At 42.0% G+C, this 18,105-nt stretch overlaps 1 protein-coding gene across 7 annotated transcripts in view; it reads right to left on the bottom strand.

Moving 5' to 3' along the window:
* The window catches only part of LOC133473810 (tumor protein D54-like), a 78,625-nt gene extending 61,579 nt beyond the window's left edge, over positions 1 to 17,046 (bottom strand). For 4 of the 7 annotated variants that reach the window (XM_061765359.1, XM_061765360.1, XM_061765361.1 and 1 more), the window contains exon 1: positions 16,992 to 17,020. In XM_061765359.1, coding sequence (XP_061621343.1) covers positions 16,992 to 17,005 — 14 coding nt within the window. In that variant the 5' untranslated portion in view covers positions 17,006 to 17,020. Of the gene's footprint in view, positions 1 to 16,991 lie in introns of all 7 variants that reach the window. The other 3 variants (XR_009787247.1, XM_061765362.1, XM_061765356.1) reach the window with 3 other exon arrangements.
* Between the last annotated feature and the right edge of the window lie 1,059 nt (positions 17,047 to 18,105).

Here is an 18,105-nt window from a genome sequence, read left to right as displayed (position 1 = left end):
CAGCGGAGCCTCAGCGAGCAACTACCTGCATCCCGTACCGGTCCCGTACGTACTCTGAGGGCCAGAGCTCGGCCCGCCACCAGTTTAACTGGCAGGAAAGTTACGAGCGCATCCAAACAACTTTTCTATTTCTTTTTTTTTTATTTTTGTGCATCTTTTCTTTTCTTCAACCAAACCTGCTACGTTTCCGCTTGCGGTCCGGAGAAAGACCACTCCCAAAAGACCAGCTGATCTGCGTTCGTGAATCGACACTGCAATCCTTACTATGATGAACAACATCAGTTCCTAATAATTTAAGGGAAATTACTAGCTTCACACGAAATCCCAACTTTTCTTTCTCTTGCTCTGACTCTACGCATTAAATGGTCACGCTCATTTATTTTAGCCCAGCGCCCACACACGATGTCCTCTTTTCCATTTTCGTACGCCTAATTTTCTCTCTTTCTTTTACCATTTGTGTTATTTTGTTTTGGTAGTTTGTAGATGTAGCTTTGTGTTTCTTTTTAGATGTCATTAAATATACCATAAAATTCCACTCTTGGTTGTATTTTGTGTGTGTGTTCTGAGTTTAAGTAAACCTCTGTCATCTTGACCTCAAAATTTCATAAAGTGTACCAACATACAGATTACGAGACTGATAAAAAGGTTTCTTGTCATTTTTCCTAAAGTTTATACTTAGAAAAAGTGACGTGGTGCCCTTTCCGAAATATTAGTTTGATTTTAACAATTAAACTTAAAATTAATGTAAACAGGAAGTAATGCAAGCGTCGCTTCCGGCTTATTATTTTCTCCTCAATTAATTACATTTTTATTTGACCAATATACGCTACACCCATCTCAAATCTCCCTTTCATTGCCAAGAGTGCTATGAAAGTTATTTTTAATCAACTCAGCAATTTCTTGAACTTAAATGGACTTTTTGACAAATTTCAAATCAGGTTTCCAAACTTTTCACAGTACAGAAGCTTCTCTTATCAAAGTGCTAAATGATATAAGGTTGAATACTGACACTGGAAAGGTGTCAATTCTGGTTTTGTTGGCCCTCAGTGCGGCTTTTGATACGGTAGATCATAATATACTGCTGAACAAGTTGGAAACGTGGGTAGGACTAAATGGAAAAGTCCTCAAAAATGGCTCAGGTCCTACCTGGAGGAAAGGAGTTATTTTGCAACCATTGGAATTTTTCAATCTCATCTAATGGCAATGACCTATGGGGTCCCTCAAGGGTCAGTTCTTGGACCCCTCCTGTTCAGCCTGTATATGCTACCCTTGGGTCAAATTCTTGAGAACTTTAATTTTGACTATCATAGCTATTCAGATGACACACAGTTATATCTAGCAGTGTCTCCAGATGACTAAAGTTCAATTTTGAGGTGTTGTGTCACTGTCTAAAACAGATAACTGGATGAGCCAAAATTTTGTTCAATTAAACCACGACAAAACTGAGATAATTGTTTTTGGCAATAAAGAAAAGATTGCTGTCACTCTCTTTAAAAAACAAAGACCAAGTCCGAAACCTTGGTGTTCTGATAGATTCCAACCTGACTTTCAACAGTTATACCAAATCAGTTATTAAAACTGCTTTCTACCATCTGAAAAACATATCCAGAGTGAATGCTTGCATGTGTCAAGCAGACCTTAAGAAGCTCATCCATGCTTTTATCTCAAGTAGACTTGACTATTGTAATGAAAGAGCATTAAACAGCTGCAGCTCATTCAGAATGACCAGAACAAAGAGGTCAGAGCATATTACTCCAATTCTGATGTCTTTACACTGGCTTCCAGTCAGCTTTAGAATAGATTTTAAAGTTCTGCTACTGGTCTATAAATCACTAAACGGTTTAGGTCCTGAATACATGAAAGAAATGCTCATGGAATATAAACCCAGTAGGGCTCTGAGATCGACAAACTCAGGTCAAATAGTGGAGCACTGAGTCCAAAGCAAACATGGTGAAACAGCCTTTAGTTATTATGCCGCACACAAATGGAATAAGGTGCCAACAGAAGTGACGTCAGCCCCAAGTGTGAATGTTTTTAAGTCCAGGAAAAAAACTTTTGTCACATTCCTTTTAGAGCATTTCCACTTTTAAATGATATTTATTGCACTGTACGCTGTTTTAATTATACTTTTAATTTTTTTCCTTTGTTTTAAATTTTATAAGCTGTTTTTTTTCCCTTTTTTAAAAAAATAGCTTTTAATCATGTAAAGCACTTTGTTACCTTGTGTATGAAATGTGCTGTATAAATAAATTTGCTTTGCTTTGCTACGACTTTCGTCATGTCGATGTCTCGAGCCAAGAGGGATTCTGCCAAACCAACTCGTCAAAAGCCCCGTCAATCGCCGGAATCTCCGGAGAAACTAGATGCTAATGCTGCAATGTTATGTAGCGTTAAAGCAATGATAGAAGAAATGCAGGCAGACATTGTCACAAAGTTTGAGACTATCATTTCGGAGACTGTTAAAAGTGAGTTTAATTCTGCACTGGTCTTTTGAGGAGCAAATTAAGGCGCAAAATAGTACCATCAGCGAACTCGAGGAGGCTGCTACGAGCAGGCCACCCAGCTAACCGACCTAAAAGCTAATGTGGCTTCGCTAACAACGATAGCGGAATCTTTGAAGAAAAAATGTGAGGACCTGTAGTCTCACTCGAGATGGAACAACATAAGGCTCGTTGGCTTATCCCGAGAGAAGGAGGGTTCTCACACAACTGAATTCGTCGCCGGGCAACTTCAGGACCTGCTTGGCTTGGAGCCCAGTCCGCTGCTCGACCGGGCCCACCGCACGTTGCGTGAGAAAACTAAACAAAATCAACCTCCTTGTCCGCTAAGTCATCAGGATGAACCAATTTCAAGAGAGGAACCTCATTCTACAACATGCGAGTAAAGCTTCACCTCTGATGTACAACAGGAGGATGATTCATACATTCCCGAACTTTACGACTGTGGTGGTTAAACAACAGGCAGCCTTCTCCGCTGTGAAGAGGGAGCTCCGTGGTCATCCAGATGTATGATTTGGCTTACGGTACCCAGCTATTCTACATATCACCTTACCAAGCGGCCAAGTGAGGAAGTTTGACAACCCAGATTCTGCTATTACCTTTGTCAAGAATGATCTTGGTCAGGCTGTAACGCCGAGTCCAGGCTCTTCAGCTAAGTGTTAGCGATGCCACTTCATTCCGACGTATATTTTGACTCTCTTCGTTCTTACTGTGAACCTTTTTCTACATTTTTGTGTATAGTTGGACGTTGGTTGGCCGGTGGTGTGCAGAGTGTTATTTTTTATCTCCCGAGTTTTGCACAGTTTTTGGGCATATTGAACTTTTCATTTTCCTCTTTACAGTTTTGTTTTGGGAATTCCTTCAAACAAGTTGGTTTCATCCCAAGGATCTGTGTATAAGTAGGTTAGATCCACTTATGACGTTGCGCATGTTTCGTAGGGATGTTTGTATGGGCACGCATCCTTTTGCAGGATGCTTCTGCCGGGGTGGAGGAATGGCGTTTTATTTTATCTTATCCTTTTTTTATTTTGGGGGGAGAGTTGGGGTTCTGCTGTTTTGGGGGAGTTGGAAAATGGTGCACTTTACCTCGACACAATATTTGTTAATTTTATATTTTGGAACAACACAGCCATGATTGAGACTTACATGCCTTATTTGAGCATGTACCTATGAGTCTTCCCACAATTCAACCGGTGACCTTGGGAATGTGTTATTAAGCTTACAAGTCTAAATTGTAAGGGCTTGAACAACCCAATAAAACATAGCACAGTTTTGCACTATTTACATTTGAATACTCAGATCATCTACTGACAAGAAACTCATCTGAAAAGCTCAGCTGTGCCCAAACTGAGAGGCTGGGTGGGGCAGGTTCATCTTTCAGCTTTTTCAAGCAGAGCTATGGGTGTAGTAATAATTTTACATAAATCTACTCCTTTTATTCACACTAAAGATATTACAGATCCTTGCGGCAGGTATTTGATTATTGTAGGGCAGATTTATGATACAAAACTAATATTAGCAAATGTTTATGTTCCTAAATGAGGACGATGCTAATTTTTTTTAGACATTTCTTCTCATTATTTCCTGATAAGTTCAATTTGTTATTGGGGGTGGGGGTTGTTGGATTAATCCCCATTTGGATAGATCATCTTCGGCTCCAAACACGTCTAAATCAGCTAAGGTAATGAAACATTTTATGGAGGAATTTGGAATGGTCGATCCCAGGCGCACCTTCAATCCTTCAAAAAACACTTTTTTTTTTTTTTTAATAAGTCCATCATACATATACCCATATAGATTTCTTTTTAGTACATAAGCGAGTTTTGAATTTAATTTCTGTGTAAATATGATTCCATTGTTCTGTTTGACCACGCATCTGTGTCTATGGACATATATTAAAAAGAAAAACAAAGGTCCAAAGGCGTATGTAGCCTGGCGTTTAAATTCAGAATCAGAATCATCTTTATTTGCCAAGTATGTCCAAAAAACCCTGTCAATTAAATTACCTTTTTCTGAGCACAGAAAAAATGTCCCTTTTCTTTTAAGAATAATAAAGACCTAATAACATACAATCAACGCAGCCATTGATTATTCAAACTATTTTTAAAAAGTTATTTCAGCTATAATTTCAAACAATAACGGGTCCTGGCTGTCGTATCAAGACCGTATAATTCTACCAAGGTCAATTACAAATGCGTGGACCCATACGTGAGAGAGCATCCTTAAAAAAGCGTAGTTAGAGTTGTATTTGACATCTATTAAGGTTACTCTGTTAAAGTAAAACCTAACTTGAGCGGGGCCGACGCTTCACAATTGGCTGTGAGAACCTAGGTGAGTCTCTCTCAACACCGGCTGAAGCAAGCTCCTGTCTCCGGTTACGGTTCACTGTGTAATACACAGGAACTTTAGGGAGCTTTAACCATTTAAACAGAGACCCGGTGAGGACTCCCTTAATTCTAAATAGCAGGGGAGCCTGGGGTAAGCGAGGTCTGACTCAAAATGAACATGAACTTCTCTTCTTTTCCTTTCGGCTTGTCCCGTTAGGGGTCGCCACAGCACGTCATCCTTTTCCATGAGAGCCTATCTCCTGCATCCTCCTCTCGAACACCAACTGCCATCATGTCTTCCCTCACGACATCCATCAACCTTCTCTTTGGTCTTCCTCTAGCTCTCTTGCCTGGCAGCTCCATCCTCATCATCCTTCTACCAATATACTCACTCTCTCTCCTCTGGACGTGTCCAAACCATTGAAGTCTGCTCTCTCTAACTTTGTCTCCAAAACATCGAACCTTGGCTGTCCCTCTGATGAGCTCATTTCTAATTTTATCCAACCTGGTCACTCCGAGAGCGAACCTCAACATCTTCATTTCCGCCACCTCCAGCTCTGCTTCCTGTTTTCTCTTCAGTGCCACTGTCTCTAATCCATACATCATGGCTGGCCTCACCACTGTTTTATAAACTTTGCCCTTCATCCTAGCAGAGACTCTTCTGTCACATAACACACCTGACACCTTCCTCCACCCGTTCCAACCTGCTTGGACCCGTTTCTTCACTTCCTGACCACACTCACCATTGCTCTGGACGGTTGACCCCAAGTATTTAAAGTCCTCTACCCTTGCCATCTCTTCTCCCTGTAGCCTCATTCTTCCCCCACCACCCCTCTCATTCATGCACATATATTCTGTTTTACTTCGGCTAATCTTCCTTCCTCTTCTTTCCAGTGCATGCCTCCATCTTTCTAACTGTTCCTCCAGCTGCTCCCTGCTTTCACTGCAGATCACAATGTCATCTGCAAACATCATGGTCCACGGGGATTCCAGTCTAACCTCATCTGTCAGCCTATCCATCACCACTGCAAAAAGGAAGGGGCTCAGGGCTGATCCCTGATGCAGTCCCACGTCCACCTTAAATTCTTCTGTCACACCGACAGCACACCTCACCGCTGTTCTGCTGCCCTCGTACATGTCCTGTATTATTCTAACATACTTCTCTGCCACTCCAGACTTCCGCATGCAGTACCACAGTTCCTCTCTGGGTACTCTGTCATAGGCTTTCTCTAGATCTACAAAGACACAATGTAGCTCCTTCTGACCTCTGTGCTTTTCCATCAACATCCTCAAGGCAAATAATGCATCTGTGGTACTCTTTCTAGGCATGAAACCATACTGTTGCTCGCAAATACTCACTTCTGTCCTGAGTCTAGCCTCCACTACTCTTTCCCATAACTTCATTGTGTGGCTCATCAACTTTATTCCTCTATAGTTGCCACAGCTCTGCACATCACCTTTGTTCTTAAAAATGGGCACCAGTACACTTTTCCTCCATTCCTCAGGCATCTTCTCACGCACTAGAATTCTATTGAACAAGCTGGTCAAAAACTCCACAGCCACCTCTCCTAGATGCTTCCATACCTCCACAGGAATGTCATCAGGACCAACTGCCTTTCCATTTTTCATTCTCTTTAATGCCTTTCTAACTTCCCCCTTACTAATCATTGCCACTTCCTGGTCCACCACACTTGCCTCTTCTACTCTCCCTTCTCTATCATTTTCCTCATTCATCAACTCCTCGAAGTATTCTTTCCATCTACGTAGCACACTGCTGGCACCAGTCAACATATTTCCATCTCTATCCTTAATCACCCTAACCTGCTGCACATCCTTCCCATCTCTATCCCTCTGTCTGGCCAGCCTGTATAGATCCTTTTCTCCTTCTTTAGTGTCCAACCTGCCATACATGTCATCATATGCCTCTTGTTTTGCCTTTGCCACCTCTACCTTTGCCCTGTGTCGCATCTCAATGTATTCCTTTCGCCTCTTTTCGGTCCTCTCAGTGTCCCACTTCTTCTTAGCTAACCGTTTTCCTTGTATGATTTCCTGTACTGTGAGGTTCCACCACCAAGTCTCCTTCTCTCCTTTCCTGCCAGAAGATACACCAAGTACTCTCCTGCCTGCTTCTCTGATCACCTTGGCTGCAGTGGTCCAGTCTTCTGGAAGCTCTTCCCGTCCACCGAGAGCCTGTATTACCTCTTCCCGAAAAGCTGCACAACACTCGTCCTGTCTCAGCTTCCACCACATGGTTCTCTTCTCTGCCTTTGTCTTCCTAATTTTCCTCCCCACCACCAGAGTCATCTTACACACCACCATCCTATGCTGTCTAGCCACACTCTCCCCTACCACTACCTTACAGTTGGTAACCTCCTTCAGATTACATCGTCTGCACAAGATGTAATCCACCTGTGTGCTTCTACCTCCGCTCTTGTAGGTCACCCTATGTTCGTGCCTCTTCTGGAAAAAAGTGTTCACTACAGCCATTTGCATCCTTGTTGCAAAGTCTACCACCATCTGTCCCTCCAAGTTCCTTTCCTGGATACCGTACTTACCCATCACTTCTTCATCACCCTTATTACCTTCACCAACATGTCCATTACAATCTGGACCAATTACGACTCTCTCTCTGTCTGGGATGCTCAGAACTACATCATCTAGCTCCTTCCAGAATTTCTCTTTCACCTCTAGGTCACATCCTACCTGTGGGGCATAGCCACTAATCACATTACACATAACACCCTCAATTTCAAATTTCAGCCTCATCACTCGATCTGATACTCTTTTCACCTCCAAGACATTCTTAGCCAACTCTTCTTTTAAAATAACCCCGACTCCATTTCTCTTCCCATCTACACCATGGTAAAATAATTTAAACCCTCCCGCTAAACTTCTAGCCTTACTGCCTTTCCACCTGGTCTCCTGGACACACAATATATCAACCTTTCTCCTAATCATCATGTCAACCAACTCCCGAGATTTTCCTGTCATAGTCCCAACATTCAAAGTCCCCACATTCAGTTCTTGGCTCTGTGTTTTCCTCTTCTCTTTCTGCCGAAGAACCCGCTTTCCACCTCTTCTTCTTCTTCTTCTTTGACTTCGACTTCGACCCACAGTAGCTGAATTTCCAACAGCGCCCTGCAGGTTGACGGCGCCGGTGGCGGACGTTGTTAACCCGGGCCACGACCGATCCGGTATGGAATTCTTTGGATGAACGCTCATATTTGTTTGGCAAGGTTTTAAGCCGGATGCCCTTCCTGACGCAACCCTCTGCATTTATCCGGGCTTGGGACCGGCCTACAGTTTGCACTGACTTGTGCCCCCCATAGGGCTGCATTCAAAATGAACATGAACAACATCCGAAAACTTGATATCATTTTGGACTTTGTTTGGGATGGAAAAACACCTAAACCTAGGCTGCAATCACGTCAAAGAACTAAGGAATTGGGAGTGTGTGTGGGGGGGCATTAGCGAATGTTATTTTATTATTGGGCGGTGAATATAAGAAATTAAAATTTGGGGATTCACCATTGACACCTTGAGGCTCCACATATGTGGTTAACAATAGAGGCTAAATCTACACACCCCATAACACTTGTCTTTCCTACACTCGCAGCTCTCCTTTTCTGTTTCCAAGTATGTAAGGAATACCGTGGTTGCTACATCATTGAAAATATGGGTGCAGTTCCGTCGGTATTTTGGTTTACAAACTCTTTCCACCAAATCCCCCTAAGCTAATAATAATAAATTTCCCCCATCCTTGATGGATAATGCCTTCTCAATGTGGGCTCGCGGATGTGAGATGTGTCAGGGATTTATTCATAAATGGGGTGTTTGCCTCCTTGCAACAAGCAAGTAAATTATCTTTACCGAAGGGCCATTTCTTTAGATACCTTCAAGTGAGAGGCTTTGTTTCAAGGACATATGCATGTTTCCTGGCTTTACCTCCTGATTCTGATGTTGACAGCTTCATGAAGGTTCTGCCATCTTTTGAGGGTGCTGTGTCGTCTATACAGTGGGTACGGAAAGTATTCAGATCCCCTTAAATTTTTCACTCTCTTATATTGCAGCCATTTGCTAAAATCATTTAAGTTAATGTTTTCCTGATTAATATACACACAACCCCATATTGACAGAAAAAAAGCAATTGTTGAAATTTTTGCAGCTTTTATTAAAAAAGAAAAACTTAAATATCACAGACAAAAGTATTCAGACCCTTTGCTGTGACACTCATATTTAACTCGGGTGCTGCTCATTTCTTCTGATCATCCTTGAGATGGTTCTACACTTTCATTGGAGTCCAGCTGTGTTTGATTATACTGATTGGACTTGATTAGGAAAGCCACACACCTGTCTATATAAGACATTACAGCACACAGTGCATGTCAGAGCAAATGAGAATCATGAGGTCAAAGGAACTTCCTGAAGAGCTCAGAGACAGAATTGTGGCAAGGCGCAGATCTGGCCAAAGTTACAAAAAGATTTCTGCTGCACTTAAGGTCCCTAAGAGCACAGTGGCCTCCATAATCCTTAAACGGAAGATGTTTGGGACGACCAGAACCCTTCCTAGAGCTGGCCGTCCGGCCAAACTGAGCAATCGGGGGAGAAGAGCCATGGTGAGAGAGGTAAAGAAGAACCCAAAGATAACTGTGGCTGAGCTCCAGAGATGCAGTCAGGAGATGGGAGAAAGTTCTAGAACATCATCACATGTCCAATACAGTCCCAACAGTGAAGCATGGTGGTGGCAGCATCATGCTGTGGGGGTGTTTTTAGCTGCAGGGACAGGACAACAAGTTGCAATTGAAGGAAAGATGAATGCGGCCAAGTACAGGGATATCCTGGACAAAAACCTTCTCCAGAGTGCTCAGGAGGTCAGACTGGGCCGAAGGTTTACCTTCCAACAAGACAATGACCCTAAGCACATAGCTAAAATAACAAAGGAGTGGCACAACTCTGTGACTTTTCTTGAAAAGCACAGCCAGAGCCCTGACTTAAACCCAATTGAGCATCTCTGGAGAGACCTGAAAATGGCTGTCCACCAATGTTCACCATCCAACCTGACAGAACTGGAGAGGATCTGCAAGGAGAAATGGCAGAGGATGACCAAATCCAGGTGTGTAAAACTTGTTGCATCATTCCCAAAAAAACTCATGGCTGTATTAGCTGAAAAGGGGGCTTCTACTAAATACTGAGCAAAGGGTCTGAATAATTATGGCTGTGTGATATTTCAGTTTTTATTTTTTAATAAATCTGCATGTACCTATAAAAATGTCAAGAATTCAGTTTTTTTCTCTCAATATGGGGTGCTGTGTTTACATTAATGAGGGGGGGGAAATGATTTTAGCAAATGGCTGCACTATAATAAAGAGTGAAAATTTTAAGGGGGTCTGAATACTTTCCGTACCCATTGTATAGTCAAACATTCCTAAACTAAGATCAGACTCTTTGCAGGCCCATAGATTAATCTGGGACTCTAGCCTTGGAATGGAGATCTCGGGAAGTATTTGGAATGAGGTTCTTCATCGGGTGCAATAAGTCCTCTATTTGTGCCAAACACTGTTTTACTCAATTTAAAATAATTCACCGTGCTGTTAGAATGTTTGGGAATGTGTCACTGGCTTGCAACCATTGTCATCAGACCCCTGCTAATTACGCCATGTTTTGGCGGCGTCCACGGCTATCTAAATATTGGCTGGAAGTCTTCTCTTCTTTGTCTACAATCCTAGGTGTACGGGTTCCATCGAACCCATTAGCTATCTTTGGTGTTCCGTTGCCCCCACTCAGCCTCTCCTCCTCACAAAAAGATGTCATGGGCCTTGTTACCCTTCTGGCCCGAAGGCAAATTTTGTTGATGTGGAAATCCATCCCACCTCCTACTCACAAATAATGGCAAATGGATGTCATGTTTTTTTACGACTTGAAAAAATTATAGTCTATCTCTGGACAACCATGAAAATTCAGTACGATCTAGAACCAGTTTTATCCTTATTAATGACACCCAACTTATTTTAGTATCGGACTGAGCTGCTGATAGAGTCATTTTAAGTGATATTGTGCAATGAGGTCATATCTGAAGGTATTTTGTCTAATCACTTTTTCTTTTCTATACTCGATGTATGCCTTATCTTTCTCATTATTATTACTTTCTTTTGCCGGGGAAGTATACCAGCAATGGTTGGGATTTCTTTTGTTTATTCTTGTTGATTATTTGTTATTCGTTCAACTGTCACATTGTCTGACATTGTTCTGTATGCTGTGTATAGAATCAATAAAAAATATGGTTTAAGAAAAAAAAAAAAAAAAAAAAGAGGAAGGGTGTCGCCCTCATCTAAGAATACGTTTTTAACCTTAGCACTAGCCCAAACATCAACTTTAAAACTTTAAAACAAAGCTCTCATTAAGCAATCCAAAACACCATTGCCGTATTATCTTGCAGTAATCTATCGCGGTCTCAGATTTTATTGCTGATTTGGTGACACGCAGACAATAGATTTATCATGGGTGGCTAATATTCATATGAATTCCCTGTCGGAACCTCTGCAAACAGTGTCAGACAATAATTGACACTTTTGGTTTCATGCCATTAATACATGAAACGACCTATTTATTTTCCATACCAGCTATCCTCACTAGGGACGCGGGTGTGCTGGAGCCAATCTCAGCGGAATCGAGGCTAGAGGCGGGGTACACCCTGAACTGGTTGGCAGCCAATCGAAGGGCACATATAAACAAACAACCATTTACACCTATGAGCAATTTAAAGTCTTCAATTAACCTATCATGCAAGTTTTGGGGATGTGGGAGGAAACCGGAGTACCCGGAGAAAACCCACGCAGGCACAGAGTGAGAACATGCAGACTGCACACAGGCAAGGCCCCGACTTTGAGGCAGATGTGCTAACCAGTCGTCCCCCATTCCGCCTGAACAGACGCATAATAACAATATTACTCTAGATTTGGTTTTACCCCGGGGGACTGTGACCTCAAATGTAATGGTACTTCCCTATACCACTACCATGTCCGACCATTACTTCATAAATTTGAAGTCTTGACCCATTGTCATTTTTCTGACACAACCAAAGCTATAGCAGCCATAATATTAGTTCTTCAACAACTGCTACACTCGCTGAGCTATTACCCTCAGCAATTGCCTTATTTCCTTCTTACGTGTGTCCTATTGATAATCTCACAAATATTTTTTTGTGGCTCTGTGTAACGCTCGACACTGTAGCGCCATTTAGACTTAAAAAGCGTCCTAAGAAATGTACTCCTTGGTTCTGTTATACTAGCCATAGAATAGAATACACGTTATGAATTGTCGTATTAACCATACAATAGAATTCTTATGTTATTAATTCATATAGTATTCACAGATTTAGTATTCAGTATGAGATTGCTTACACTAGTGGCCCCACAGTAACCTGGAAAAATTTTAGCTTGTGCAATATGCTTGCAGTGTGTGTGTTTGGACACGTTGTTTACAGGATCTTGCAAAATAGGAAGGGTGCGGAATGTTCTAGTTGACAACTACAGGAAAACGAGTCATCCACCAGAGAAAGGCGGGAAGACGGCAGCTCAGGATGACCAGGAGCCAACTGAGATAAGCCAGCTGTGAGGAGGAACACCCCCCTCCCCGTACTTGTGTTGTAATCTAAAAATTGTCGGGCGACCAGGGAAAGATGCGCCATTGTTACTCCACCTGCAACGCAGACGCGAAGCTCTGTTCTAGGCAGGAGAGAAAACGCCTAGAATTCTGTCAACATATTTTTGATGAACTCTTGAGAACCATAAACTGCTCAAAATACTATCTGTGTGAGTTTCTTGATTGGTTTTCCCTTTCCTGAGAGAAAATTAACACGCAAAAATGGGTGAGTGTGGTGGTAGTTTATTAATTTGCAATCTGGGGCCTTGGGCCCTGCATAGGATATAACCCCTTACACTCCAACAATTCATAGATGAAACCAGAGAACTAAAACAAGCCTGTCAGAAGCTTGAGTGCAAATGCCGTGCGACTAAACTTGGTCTTCTGTCAGCTATGGGGGGATAGTTTACTGAAATACAAACAAGCTATCGTTTCAGCGAAAACTGTTTTTTTTCAAAATAATTTGTCTTAATAAAAATTACAATTTTAGCAAATAATCATTAACTTAGAATTTTATGGCTGCAACACGTTCCAAAAAAGCTGGGACAGGTGGCAAAAAAGACTGAGAAAGTTGAGGTATGCTCAAACACCTGTTGGGAACATCCCACAGGTGAACAGGCTAATTAAGAACAGGAGGGTGCAATGATTGGGTATAAAAGGGAGCTTCCATGAATTGCTCAGTCATTCACAAGCAATGAACTGCGAACAAGTGCGTGAGAAAATAGTCGAACAGTTTAAGGACAATGTTCCTCAACGTACAATTGCAAGGAATTTAGGGATTTCATCATCTACGGTCCATAATATAATCAAATGGGACAGATAATCTGGAGAAATCACTGTATGTAAGCGGCAAGGCCGAAAACCAACATTAAATGCCCGTGACCTTCGATCCTCAGCCGGCACTGCATCAAAAACCGACATAAATCTGTAAAGGATATCACCACATGGGCTCAGGAACACTTCAGAAAACCAATGTCAGTCAATACAGTTCGGCGCTACATCCGTAAGTGCAACTTGAAACTACTATGAAAAGCAAAAGCCATTTATCAACAACACCAGGAAACCCGGCCGGCTTATCTGGGCCCGAGCTCATCTAAGATGGACCGATCCAAAGTGGAAAAGTCTTCTGTGGTCCGACGAGTACACATTTCAAATTGTTTTTGGAAATTGCGGACGTCATGTCCTCCGGGCCAAAGAGCAAAAGAACCATTCGGACTGTTCTGGATGCAAAGTTCAAAAGCCAGCATCTGGTATGAGGCTGAGTTTGTCCCAATGGCATGGGTAACTTACACATCTGTGAAGGCACCATTAATGCTGCAAGGTACATACAGGTTTTGGAGAAACCTGTATGTTGCCTTCCAAGCAATGTCTACTTCATGGACGCCCCTGCTTATTTTAGCAAGACAATGCCAAACAACATTCTGCATGTGTTACAACAGCGTGGCTTTGTAGTAGAAGAGTGAGGGTACTAGACTGGCCTGCCTTCAGTCCAGAACTGTCTCCCATTGAAAATGTGTGGCACATTATGAAGCGTAAAATACGACAACGGAGACCCCGGACTGTTGAACAGCTGAAGCTGTACATCAAGCAGGAATGGGAAAGAATTCCAACTACAAAGCTTCAACAATTAGTGTCCTCAGTTCCCATTAGTTTATTGAATGTTGTTAAAAGAAAAGATGATGTAACACAGTGGTAAACATGACTCTGTCCCAGCTTTTTTGGAACGTGTTGCAGCCATAAAATTCCAAGTTAATGATTATTTGCTCAAAACAAAGTTTATCAGTTTGAACATTAAATGTCTTGTCTTTGTAGTGTATTCAATTAAATATAGGTTGAAAATGATTTGCAAATCATTGTATTCTGTTTTTATTTATGTTTAACACAACGTCCCAACTTCATTGGAATTGGGGTTGTACATGCACGTAACTTCCAGCAAGTTTTCAACCATAGTTTAGCTAAAAATGAGTTTTTTATGACGCATATTGAGTCCTCCCTGAACATACCCGAAGCTCAAGACACTGTGGTGTGGTTACTCTATCCAGCGCAAGGGCTACCAGAAGTGACGTTGCAATTGACAAACAACGTGCTACGCACTATACGCAATGGCGAGCAATGTCTTGGAATATGTGGAGGAGGAGGATTTCGACATACAGGAGCCCCCAACTGAACTTGGCATCGTCAAAGTGTACATGTTTGAGCCGATCAGGAGGTCGGAACCTGACAGTGACGACGACGAGAGCAGCCAAGTAGCAGCTGTACAACAGAAAAAGAGAGTGGCCACTGGCTCAATGTGACGGTATGTCAAAAGCATGTCTTTTTATACACTCATGGCTTGAAATAATGCCCCCCTAGGGGTGCCAATATTTTTTAGCACGACTATACGTATTATATATTCATATATGTTTCAGTGACACGGCACAAGCTTTTACATAGGATGCAGTATTCCTATATATTGTGTGCCCCTCGCTCGAGTAGCGTTATAACACGCCGCACACAAAGTCTTTGTCATGTGTCTTTTGGCTTGTCATATTGGCAAAAGTAAAGACGACAGTACTGAAAAGTACTGTGTGGGTCTTTTTTTTCCTATTCCCCAGTGCATAGTAACCATGATAAGAGTCTTAGGTATATACAACGAAATGCTCACCTCCTGTCTGCGCCGCTTCTCTGCTGCGAGATTTAGTTCTCTTGCTGGCGGTTGAAGTCCCGATGGCCGTAGGAAAAATAGTTGGCACCACAGCTGGTTTCCGCCTCTGCCTAACTACACCTGTGTATCCAATGCTTTCTCAAAGCACGCCGCTTCGAAGTGATCGGCACAGAGTTTGGAATGTTTGTTAGGAACCCATAGCTGAACATGTTTCTTCCCCTGTCGAGTGACTTTTACTATCCACTGGTCAAATATTCCTTCTTCACTTGGAAAGCCAAAAAAAATCTCTTGCCATTGCCTGCACCATTTGGACAACCAAATGCCACACAATAAACCATTGTGACATCGTCCAAAAAAAAAAAAAAAAAAAATCATACGACAACAAATATACTAGGATGGGAACAACGGCATGGAACAATAGCACACAATGCCAAATGAACAGGATGTTTGGCTTGTGTGACGTCACAGCGCCGGAAAGAGACGAAGACCGAAAGGCACGGGATGCAAAAAGCAGAAGGCGCATTCTGCATCATATTTATCGATTTAACTGCTGTATAACTGCCATATAATCACTTTGAAATGGCAGATGTGGTTTGTAAAGGGGTTCGAGAGTCATCAAGACAAATTTGAAAATCTTTGTCCTCTGACCTTTAAGGAGCTGTTTTTAAGCTTAGGACCTTCAATCTTAAATACAAATGTATCACTCTCCTCCAGCGCTGTACCTGCAGCTTTCAAGACAGCCATTATTCCACCCTTACTCAAAAGACCCAACCTCAACTCAGAGAGTCTTTGCAATTATCGGCCAGCCGCTCTCCCATTTATTTAAAAAAAATCTTGAAAAATTGGAGTGCAACAGCTTAATGATCAAATGGCCTCTAGCAATCTATTTGAACTTCTTCAATCAGGATTCAGGGCAGACCAATCTACTGAAACGGCCTTTAGAAACGTGACAAATTATCTTTTAACTAGCTATGGATTACAACACCTCATCAATACTAACATTACTCGACCTCATTGCTGCCTTTGATAACGATCACAATACACTACTAGATCATCTCGAAACGCATATCGGTATTACAGGCCAAGCACTTTCTTGGTTTAGATTTTATCTCTCAGATAGGACACACTGTATAATTCATGGTAATATGACCTCTGAGTATTATGATGTCACCTGCGGAGTCCCGCAGGGATCGGAGCTCTGCCTTCTTTTGATCAATATTTACATGCTGCCACTTGGCGAAAATCATATGCAGATATAAGATTACCAATAACCGTTATGCCCACGATACTCAGCTATACATGCCTTTAAAAATAAACTAGCCTGCGCAATTGCTCTAATCTGGAGTCATGTCTTGCTGAGATTAAAAAGTGGATGTCCTGTAACTTTTTGTTCCTTAACCGTTTGTTTGATTTCACCACTCCTTGGCGCCTCAGTGAATCACCAGGAGACTCCAGGAGACGCAACCAGCGGAGACTCGAGTCTCCATGAGGTCGTCAACTAGTCTCCAGGTCAGTGAGATAGGGGTCTAAGTTTCAGGGGTTCAGCAGACGTCACACACACTGCGTTGAAATACTCATACTGTGTTACAAGGTATCTCTTTGCGAACAATCCTTTCGAGGACTCTAGACATAAAAACAAACGAACAGAGTTATTGTGAAAATTATATTACAGTGGCACTTGCCAAGGTGAAAACTTTTCTCTGCAAGGCAACAGCAAAAGTTACACTAATTGGCAGTAAATATTCATTCATCATTTATGTTTTTGTTTTTCGTACAAAATTCTTATTTAGGTCCAGCAAAGAAAAAAAATTCCACCAAAGAAGCCAACAAGTTAGCTCAAGTCAGGCCAGACAGAGAAACAGGACAAAGGAGTCAACTCACGCGGGTAATGACATCCAAAGTAGCCGAGGCAGACACATATCTGAAGAAACAACAGCAGGATCGATAAATAGCAATGTAGCTTGTGATGCTCTCATATACCTCAACATGTATTCAACATTTGATATTTTACTGCCAAGGTTGTCATCTATAAATACTAGGGCCCAAACTATATGGATTTTTTTTTTTTAAATTAACGGCAAGTTTCCATTATATTTTGTCCATTTGTTCATAAAATACCTCTTTTGTCCTTCCATCCATTTCCCGTAGTGCTTATTCTGACTAGGGTCGAGGGTGTGCTGGAGCCTATCCCAGCTGACTCTGGGCGAGAGTCGGGGTACACCCTGAACTGTAAGCCAGCCAATCGCAGGGAACATATAAACAAACAACCATTCGCACTCACATTCACACCTCCAGGCAATTTAGAGTTTTCAATTCACCTACAATGTAATGTTTTTGGGATGTGGGAGAAAACCTGAGGACTCAGAGAAATCCCATAAATAATAAAATAAATCACAAACATCTAATGGTCCCCAAAAAATGCCAATCAAAATATGTGGTTTTCAAGCAATACCGGAAAGAGCAAATCATTTAACCAGATTTTTAGGAACACAGGTTTGTCCTCTGGTTCTAGGCCCTGTTTTAGCCAACTGTGGTGTCTCAGTTTGAAGTCTGAACACTAGGGGAAACCCCGTAAATAGAGTACGTCTAACAGAGAAACAGACAAAGAAGAAAAAGCAGTGTATGTACATAAAAGTCATAACTTGGTAATTTCTAAACCAATTTTCACAAGGTTTACGTTTTTGTCAACGCCAAAACGTATGCTATCAGTACAGAACTTGCATCCTTAATATTTTGGCTTTTGTGCTGTCCACAAACAGAATTCACAGACACTTTGCCCCTACAAGCTTTAACGTCGCCCTAGGCTCAATGCATATGCATGTGCATGAATGAGAAGGATGGAAGGGGAAAAGTGAGGCTAGAGGGAGAAGAGATAGCGAGAGTGGAGGACTTTAAATACTTTTGTGTCAACAGTCCAGCGCAATGGTGAGTGGGGTAAGGAAGTGAAGAAACTGGTCCAAGCAGGTTGGAAGAGGTAGAGGAAAGTGGCAGGTGT

Source organism: Phyllopteryx taeniolatus, unplaced genomic scaffold, assembly GCF_024500385.1.
Source record: "Phyllopteryx taeniolatus isolate TA_2022b unplaced genomic scaffold, UOR_Ptae_1.2 contig_48, whole genome shotgun sequence".
NCBI lineage: Eukaryota > Metazoa > Chordata > Actinopteri > Syngnathiformes > Syngnathidae > Phyllopteryx > Phyllopteryx taeniolatus.
Note: the sequence above shows the minus strand (reverse complement) of the source record. Positions and strands in the feature narration are given on the sequence as shown.